The following is a 9,396-nucleotide window of genomic DNA, read 5'->3' as shown; positions in this document are numbered from 1 at the left end:
GAGGAGGAGAAGGAGAACACCTCAGGGCTAAAGGCTGCCCCAGGTGGATGCACACAGTGGAGAACCAGCCAGGGAGTAGCTTGGAGGCATCAGCCCCACCCTAACCCACCACTCAAAGGGGGGGGGATCCCATCTCCCCCCCCCACTCTCTGGCTGAGCCCAGCATGGAGCCCTGGGCTGCCCAGCAACTTCTGTGGCATCCTGGCAGCAGCTCCAGGTGAGCCAAGAATTCCCCCCCCCCCGCGCTGCTCTCTGCAAGTCTCCACACACAGCCCAGGGTGGGAGGGGACGCTTCCCTCCCCCCAGCACGGTCTTCCCTCCCAGGCTGTTCCGCCTCCACCGCCGGGCCCAGCGTGGCTCCGAGGCTGCCCTGCCCCAGAGGTAGGTGTGTTCTCTGCACTTGCACAGAGAACACTTTTTTATATTGGGGGAGGATTTAAACCCCCCTGGTTTATTTAAGTCAGATTTTCCTGCAGACCTAAGGGGTCCCCTCTGTTTGCCGAAACATCTGTTTAGCCTCCGTGTGGCCCTGATCCGTGGATTTAGCTATCCACAGATGGAGGCCACGGGTGGCTAATAGTATATAGATTTATACACACCCACTCCAGCACTCGCAAGCCCCACTGGTCCAAGTGTTCAGGATTCTCATGGTCTTCACTGACGATGGATTCCGTGGCTGCTGATAAACTGGTCAGTCGTCCTGTGGAGCAGGACGTGGGCCTAGAGGGACCACGGAGCAGACCCAGCGGGGCTCTTTCCGGGCTCCTCTGATGGGGCCCAGCCAGGGAGAGGAGGAGTGAAAGGGGGGGGTCAATGTGATTTTTATGATAGAGTTGAAGTTGGGGGGCCCTGAGCAGGTCTATAACTGATGCGGGATTCTGGCGGGGTACTGAAAAAGGGATCCATGAAGATCTGACGCTTACATTGTCACCTTTTAAAGCAAGCATGCAGCATCTAGACATATGAGGGGAGAGAGCTGAGCTGTTGCTGTGCTCGGGGAGTGTGTGTGTGTGTGTGTGTGTGTGTGTCCGTGTGTCCCGTTACCTCGTTAGCTTCCCTCCGGACGTAGAAGAACACAAAGGATGCAACCGGAAGTGCACTTACTGGACAGGAAGCCCCACCGAGCTCCCTTGAATTACTTCTGAGTAAGCAGCCTGATTAGGGTTGCACTGCAAAGCTCTCTCCCGTGAAACATTCAGAGAGACCCCCGCCCCCACGCCTGCCCCCCCCCGGGCTTTCTGTCTGCTTTCTAACATCCCGCCTGATGGAGATCGATGAAGAAGAGCTTTTAAGCTTGTATCCTGTGCGGTGTGGTATCGGTTGGTGTTACCAATGTTAATAAAAGGTACTGTCTGGCTTTGGGTTTTGAGTATTTTTAAAATACAGTATTTTAAAATTATCTCATGCAGACGCTGAAGTCTGGCTCTCTTCCATGTTCTCCGTTTGCTTCTATTCAAGGCCCCATATTTGTGCAGATGTGCCTGAGGCCCTTTATTGTAATCCACCCTTTTGTAACATTTGAATGGCATCCCCCAAAGCCCCTGAAAAAGGAGCCCCAAGGGAGGGGGGGGACCCTAGACCCTGGATGATCGAAGTGCCAACCGTGGCTCAGTTTTGAAGGGCTTGGGGGGGGGGCTTTGGGGGATGTCTGTTCCTTCCAGCTTCCTTCCCATCCCTTTCTCTGCTCTCTTCCACCGCCTAAATTCAGATTGTAAACTTTTGGGGAGCAGAGGCCACCCCTCTGAGTCTTATGGTCTGAAGCACAACATGCATTTATGGTGCATCAGGAATAATAATTCACTTTAAACCAGTGTGGAAGCGGGGGACGTGGACAGAAAAACACACCATCTGCAAAGGGTTTAACGAAGAAAGATTTCTTCCTTGGGACACGGCCTGACTGTGCACTCCTATGCAGAGCTGCTCCAGTTAAGTCCGCTGACACTGTTGGGCTTCGCCTGGACTGGCTGTGCAGAGGACTGCATCGTCAGAAAGAGTTCCTTCTTTAACCTGTCAAGCCAGCGGCAGGCTTAGTTCTTGTAGAAAAGAAAGTAAGTACAAAATTGAGAGAGAAGCCAGCCCCGGCCTGGACAGCCCAGGCAAGCCCGATCCCGTCACATCTGGGAAACTAAGCAGGACCGACCCAGGCAGGTCCTTGGCTGGGAGACCTCCAGAGAATGCCAGGGCCGGGAGGCCAGAGGCAGGCCCTCAAAGCCACTTCTCTGAATGTCCCCCGTGCCCCAGGAGGAGTCACCAGAGGTCGCCATGACTTCCAGGCGGGGGGCATGCGGGTGCGCGCACACACACACACACACACACACACACACGCAAAAAAAGGAATCGAGAGAGCAGCTGAACTGGGTGTGGGGGGGGGGGGGGGGGCAGCGCACCAGTCTACTGGACGAAAGTAAGAGAGTCTTCCGGGTTTCATTTAGATGTCTTCTGCGAGGGCACCGATTCCTATGTTTGAGTGTTCTTAGTACCGCAAGGGAGAAAGAGGGCAGCAAATTCAGGACTCCTCCTTTGCTCGGTCCTCTTCCCCCGAGCCACGTGCCCCCACCCCCCCGAGCTTGCTGCTGCTAGGGTTGCCAACTTCCAGGTGGTGACTGGAGATCTCCCAGTGACAGAGATCACTTAACCTGGAGGGAATGAGCGCTTTGGGAAGGGGGACTCTAGGGCGTGAGACCCTATTGAGGACCCTCCCCTCCTCAAACCACGCCCTCCTGTGGCTCCCCCCCCAATCTCCAGGCATTCCCCAACCTGGAGCTGGCAACCCTAGCTGCTGCCCCCCCCCCTTTGTGGGCACCTTTATTCACACTCTGCCTCCCTCCCCAGTGGGGCCCCCGGGCGACTGACGTCCTTCCCCTGCCCTCCGTTTGATCCTCACCACAACCACCCTGTGAGGTAGGGGAGGCTGAGAGGGTGTGACTGGCCCCCACAGTCACCCAGCGAGCATCCCGGGAAGAGCGGGGTTTGGAACCTGGACTTACACCGCTTTTCCCCCTCGCTGGCTCCCTGCACACCGCACAGCAGCCGCAAGTGCCAATGCCCCCCTCTTGCCTCCCCCTCTAGGAACAAGCAAGCGTGTCTCTCAGCCCATCCCGTGCACCCTGGTCCGCCTCGGCCAGCAGCCCCGCTCTCTCTCTCTCGGCTTGTTCTCCACTTCCACTCAACTGCTGCCTTCAAGCACCGGACCAGAGCCACGGTACTACAGCGTCCTAGATCGCTTTGAATCCCCCGTTGGGGAGAAAAGTGGGCTAGAAACCAGCCCAGGTCTGGTGGTCTTTGGGGGACCCCCCCCCCCCGTGTGCCACCCACTGATGCTAATCTGAGCCCTGCTGCCGTGGGCCTTTTGCTCCTGCAGGCGGAGGGGCGGGCGGGCAGAGAGACAGCTCGTGAGCTCCAGCCATGCCCTTGCCCATGGGTGTGTGTGTGTGTGTGTGTGTGGCAGTCACCCCCTGCCAATCAAGCAAACTCTCCTACAGCAGCCCAGCGGCCGGCCCATCCGGAAGTGAATCCTGGGAGGGATTTAGCGGCTGATGCTTTGGGAGGGTCTGAGCTGGGTCTGCCTGCAGAAAGGCCCTCGTGTGGCCCCGCTCCGTCACCTGCCGCCGTCTTGCTACCCTCCATCCTAAACCCACCTGTTCTTCAAACCTGCCCTGCCGGCTGGGCTGCCTACCTGCCTACCGAAGAATGCTAGGAACTGTAGTTCCGCAAAGACAGGGTTTCCAGCTGCTTTCCGTGGCTCCTGGTTCCAGGGTTCTTTGGGGGAATCAGGACAGTGAAATCAAGCGGAAGAACCAGATTTGCTTTGCAACGGAAGCAGCAGCAGCAGCAGCAGCAGCGGAGAATCAGCTTGAAGCTAATCAGCTTGAAGCCAACGGCCTTCAAGGCAGCTGCCCATCTTCGTGCTACTTAATCCCCTGATTTAATTACGCTGCTGCTGCTGCTCCGCTCTGCCCTCCCTCGGCTGCCCTGAGAGACCCCCGAGCTGGGGAGGGGCCACTCGGCCCTCTCCTGCTGTCTTGAGAATGGGGGGGGGTCTTCCCCCCTTCATCTCCGCCTCCCACCCCCCTCCACTTCCTGCCCACCAGAGCCCAGAACCGCTGGTGCCCCAGCCCCAAGAGGGCTCAGAACCCCCAGACATTGCTCTGAAAACAGGATCACAAATAGGGGCAGATCAACCATGAAGCAGGCGAAGCACGTGCTTAAGGCACCCGGGCCAAAGGGGGCACACCACAAAGTTGGGGAAAGGGTGAACAGGAAAAAAAACGAATGAAGATTTGTAAAAAAAAAAATTGATAAAACTAGAGCAAATTGATCATGGTGCACCTGAGGGTTATCTTCTACTTTTTGTTGGCGAGGTGCAGTGTCATGGGCCATGTTTAAAAGTAAAATGATGGAGCCACATTCAGTTGTCAGTTGCTGCAACCTGCATTGTATACCTGGTCAGACAGGTCAACAACTAAAGAGGACTGGGGGGTCAGTGTGGAAAGGAGGGGGGCACCGAGATGGGTCAGTCAGTGCTTAGGCCACCAGTGAGCCTTCATCCGCCCCTGATCACAAAGCTAGTGGGGGGCGCCCCCCTACTCCTCCGGCGACACCCCCCCCCCTCGCTCAGGCAGCCTGGGACAGATGAGAAGGGAGGCCTTCAGCAGCAGGAGAGCAAAGGGCGACTTTATTGGCAGGACCAGCTCCATGTCCAAGACAGCCACTCCTCCTCTCCTCTGGCGGGACCCGCCTTCCCCCAACCCAGCCCACTTTTCCAGTGTCCAAGGTGGGGGGAACCCCCCTCCTGCTTCGGTGCGGCTCCTCTCCTTGGCTCTGCCGGCTTCGCATGCAACCTCTGCACCCCTCTGGTGCCACACGCCATCTCTGGCTCTCCGTGCCCCACATGTAGTCCATGCACACGAGGCCAGCCACATCCCTGCTCGCTCGGCCGGCTCATCCTGGCGGGGCCTCGGTATGCTGTGATCGGGAGCCATGTCGGTGTCCTTGGCACGCACGGGTAGCTCTGCTGAGGCCGTCTGGTAGGTCGCTCCCCAGCCCCGCCCGGGGCATCAGCCGCCTTGGGCAATCCAGCAGCAGGTTGTGGCACACAAACAGCGAGAGTCTCCGGCCCGAGGCTATGCAGCTATGCTGACACGGTGAAGCTCACGCCGCCGCCGCCTCCTCTTCCTCCGTATGTAGCGCTGCGCGGGGCTGCTGGGCTGGTGTGAGTCTGGCAGGCAGAGGGGAGCCAGCAGAAGCCAGAGGTAGAGCAGAACGCAGGCCCAGCCGGACGCCACCTTGACCCAGAAGGTCGACCAGCTGCCGTGTGCGAAGGTGGCCTCCAGCTCGGCACTCTCGTAGCTGCCAGGAGAGCGAGAGACTGAGTGAGCCTCCCCTCCCCTCCCCTCCCCTCGGCAGGTGCGCCTCCTCCTGAGGGGGCAGAGCTCGGAAGGCCCACTGCAGGGGGTGGGCAGGGGAGGGCAGGGGCCGGGTGGCCAAAGTGAGCCAGGAACCGTCCCTACCTGAACCAGTTGGTGAGGGTCATCATGACATACAGCGAGGCCAAGAAGAACCCAAAGTGAGCCAGGAACCGTCCCTACCTGAACCAGTTGGTGAGGGTCATCATGACATACAGCGAGGCCAAGAAGAACCCAAAGTGAGCCAGGAACCGTCCCTACCTGAACCAGTTGGTGAGGGTCATCATGACATACAGCGAGGCCAAGAAGAACCCAAAGTGAGCCAGGAACCGTCCCTACCTGAACCAGTTGGTGAGGGTCATCATGACATACAGCGAGGCCAAGAAGAACCCAAAGTGAGCCAGGAACCGTCCCTACCTGAACCAGTTGGTGAGGGTCATCATGACATACAGCGAGGCCAAGAAGAACCCAAAGTGAGCCAGGAACCGTCCCTACCTGAACCAGTTGGTGAGGGTCATCATGACATACAGCGAGGCCAAGAAGAACCCAAAGTGAGCCAGGAACCGTCCCTACCTGAACCAGTTGGTGAGGGTCATCATGACATACAGCGAGGCCAAGAAGAACCCAAAGTGAGCCAGGAACCGTCCCTACCTGAACCAGTTGGTGAGGGTCATCATGACATACAGCGAGGCCAAGAAGAACCCAAAGTGAGCCAGGAACCGTCCCTACCTGAACCAGTTGGTGAGGGTCATCATGACATACAGCGAGGCCAAGAAGAACCCAAAGTGAGCCAGGAACCGTCCCTACCTGAACCAGTTGGTGAGGGTCATCATGACATACAGCGAGGCCAAGAAGAACCCAAAGTGAGCCAGGAACCGTCCCTACCTGAACCAGTTGGTGAGGGTCATCATGACATACAGCGAGGCCAAGAAGAACCCAAAGTGGAAGGCGGAGTAGCTGTAGACGACGTGGTCAGACTCGTCATGGCCCACCGAAGACCCCGAAGACGCTGCGCCAGGGACAAAAAAAACCCCTCCTCCTAATCATGTGGATTCAGCCTCAGAGAAAGCCCTGCTAGCCTGGCTCTTGTGGGACACCTCCCTTTTCCGCAGGGAGGGATTTCGCCTTGGAGTCAGGAAAAGCTGAAAAGGTCCTCCAAAGCAGGGGGGGGGGAGGGAGAGATCCTGCTTCTACCTGGCAATGCAGAGAGAGCCTTTGGAACTTGCAGGGCCTGATATTGTTCCTGCCCCTCCTTGAGTTCAGTGGGCTTCTCACCTGCCAGCTCCTCTTCCATTTTGTCCGGGCAGCAGAAACAGCAGGAGGGTTTCTGGAAGGAAGAGAGCCCTGCTCAGAGTTAGAGCTCTCCTCTCCCAGCGGGGGCAGCAGCACAGCGTCCAGGTGCAGGACTGTGGCCCCCTCCCCCGCCTCCCCCTCAGGCGTGGGTCCTTCTGGCAGCGAAGGAAACAAGGCACGCCTCTGGTGACGCGGGTGGAGGTGGCACCACAACCCCATCCAGCCATCCTGACACGGAGCGATGGGTGCAGGAAGATCATCTGGCCCATGTCTGCAAGTGTCATTCAGGGGTGAAACTAAGGATTGTGTCCAGAACATACCCAAGAAGGACTCTAAAACTCCAGCCCCAGAGCTCCCGAAAGAGCTCCCCCCCCCCGGCCCCAGAGAGCCCCACCTGAAATTCCACGCTGTAGACCTTGATCATCCACAGAGGCCCAAACGTCTCCGCCAGGAGGGACGCTTCGTTGCTGCAGCCAGAAGGAAGAGGGTGAGGACAGTGAAAGCCCCCACCTCCCCCCCTGGCGCAGCGGCTGGCTTCTCTGCCTGCTGGCGCTGGATCCTTCCCAGAATGCCAGCCCCCCATGGGAGCAGCCGGGTGAGTTCACCCCAGATAGACACCCCCGTGGGCAGAGACAGGACACTCAGGAGCGGGGAAATTCCATGCTCCAGAGGGGAGGAGGCGGCGGGGGTCAGTTCCGCAGGTGCCTCCGGAATGGGAGGGGGGGGGGCTGCGGTGAACCATGAAAGGGAGAGGCTCTCCAGGAGGGCCACGTCTCTGAGCCCAGATGCTTGGGACAGGAATGCTTCACAGTCCCACCTCTCCCAAGCCTTGGGGTGAGCAGGGGAAGGGGAGAGGCGGCGACAGGCTCTTCAACCAAACCCCCTCCTCCAGCCACCTCCGGCCCGGCCCTTCTCCCTCACTCGGGAGCCCTCCAGGAGACACACCAGCCAGTACCCACCAGGCAAAGAGGACGCAGGCGTACATGACTCCAGCTCCCAGGACAGCCAGCATGGTATCCTCCACCTGCAATCCATCCTTACCAATAGTGGGGAAGCAAATGGTGAGGTTTTGTCCCTGGTACTGCACTGTGGACGAGAAAGGTGACAAGCAGTGAGCAGTCCTGCGGATCCGGCCCTTCGGAGCCCCCTGGGAGGCAAAGAGAGGTGAGGCGGACTCAGACCTTTCTCTGGCGGCCGGCTGGAGAGGGCGGAGAAGGTCAGGTACATGATGTAGCAGCAGATGATGGAGGCCTGCAGGGGCCCGGAACTGGACGGTCCTGGGAGCAGAGGGGGGAAGAGTCAAGCCCCCCCCCCAGAGGCACAGCACAAGTACCGGAAGGGCTAGGGGCACTGGGGCACTGCCGCCCGAGAGGGGCAGGGCAAGGAGTGGGGGGGCCCTCGTAGCCAGCGTGGCCTCCACAACCGCTCTGTAACCCTCACCGCGCCGTTCCTCCCCCCCCCAAGTGCCTCCCCCGCCACCTCCCTAAATGGTCCTATCGGGCGGAAAGAGAGTTATGCTCATATAAAGCAAGGCAATGTGAGGATTTCTCCCCCTCTCTTTCTACACGTTACGTAAACATGTATATTTCCCCCTTTTCCTCATGCATATTGTGGACGGCTGACTGGATTTGCTCTGATATAGTTTAAATGGAACAGAGGTCACTAGAAAAACAGCAGCAACAAATGTTCTGTGGCACAAATGTCCTGGGGTGGGTTTTTTTGCAACAGGCTAACTGGCCCCACCCCACCCTCAGAATCTGGGCTAAACCACATCCCCACTGCCTCCCTTCTCTTCTCGGCCCCGCCTCTTTCCCCGGTGAAGCTAAGGAGGAATCCTCCGTATTTGCAGCCAGAAAGGCTGGAGCCCCCACAGATGAGGAATGCCCAAAGGGCAGGTGTGTCCCCCCCCCCCCCCGGAAAGCTCTGCCCCGTTCCCAGCCTCATAAACCTTTCCCGCCGCTACTTCCCTCTCCGGGGTTTTGTCCCTCGTGGAAGACCGCCACGGAAGCAGGAACATCTGCTAGACGTTGAGCTCGTTTTGAGCGCACCCTGTGTGCCTTGGGGTGGGGGGTCTTTCCCCTTGGGGTTGGATTAAAGGGGGGGGCGTCTGATGGGTGGCTGCTGCAAGGCCCTCCCAACCGGCAGCAGAGAGCAGCAGGGTCCCCAGCCACCAGGTCTGGGCGGGGTTTCCTCCACTTTGGGGGGTTGGCCAGTGGGGGAAGCCACGCCCCAAGCCTTGCCCCCAAGCGCGACCACCCACCCCTCCCCCTCCTGCCTGATTTAAAGGGCCCTCCGGCTGATCGGCGGGCCACATGCTCCCTGCCAATCAGCTGAAGGGGTCGCACTTGGGGGTAGGGTTTGGAACGCCCCCCCCAATCCCCCTGGTAACCCTAGAGAGCGACATGGGGACGGAGCGTCTGGCTGCTGTTCCTGCCTCCTCCCACGATGCCTGCTGTGGAAGCAGCCTCTGTTTAGCTTGGAGAAACGACGGCTGAGGGGTGACATGATCGAGGTTTAGAAGATCATGCATGGGATAGAGCAGGTCGAGAAAGAAGTACTTTTCTCCCTTTCTCACAATACAAGAACTCAAGGGCACTCCATGAAATTGCTGAGCGGTCGGGTTAGAACAGATAAAAGGAAGTACTTCTTCATCCAAAGAGTGATTAACACATGGAATTAACTGCCACAAGAGGTGGCG

At 58.6% G+C, this 9,396-nt stretch overlaps 1 protein-coding gene across 1 annotated transcript in view; it reads right to left on the bottom strand.

Annotated features, from left to right (window-relative positions):
* Positions 1 to 4,804: 4,804 nt before the first annotated feature.
* SERINC4 (serine incorporator 4) overlaps positions 4,805 to 9,396 on the bottom strand; it is an 11,520-nt gene continuing 6,928 nt past the window's right edge. Inside the window, exons 7-12 of the mRNA XM_015410390.1 lie at positions 7,880 to 7,975; positions 7,658 to 7,784; positions 7,093 to 7,165; positions 6,681 to 6,732; positions 6,291 to 6,414; positions 4,805 to 5,349 (exon numbers count right to left, since the gene is read on the bottom strand). Of these exons, the coding sequence (XP_015265876.1) occupies positions 5,124 to 5,349; positions 6,291 to 6,414; positions 6,681 to 6,732; positions 7,093 to 7,165; positions 7,658 to 7,784; positions 7,880 to 7,975 (698 nt within the window). The 3' untranslated portion in view covers positions 4,805 to 5,123. The remainder of the gene's footprint in view (positions 5,350 to 6,290; positions 6,415 to 6,680; positions 6,733 to 7,092; positions 7,166 to 7,657; positions 7,785 to 7,879; positions 7,976 to 9,396) is intronic.

Source organism: Gekko japonicus, unplaced genomic scaffold (genome assembly GCF_001447785.1).
Source record: "Gekko japonicus isolate JY-2015 unplaced genomic scaffold, Gekko_japonicus_V1.1 scaffold1830, whole genome shotgun sequence".
NCBI lineage: Eukaryota > Metazoa > Chordata > Lepidosauria > Squamata > Gekkonidae > Gekko > Gekko japonicus.
The sequence above is the reverse complement of the archived record's forward strand: the minus strand, read 5'-3'. Positions and strand labels throughout refer to the sequence as shown.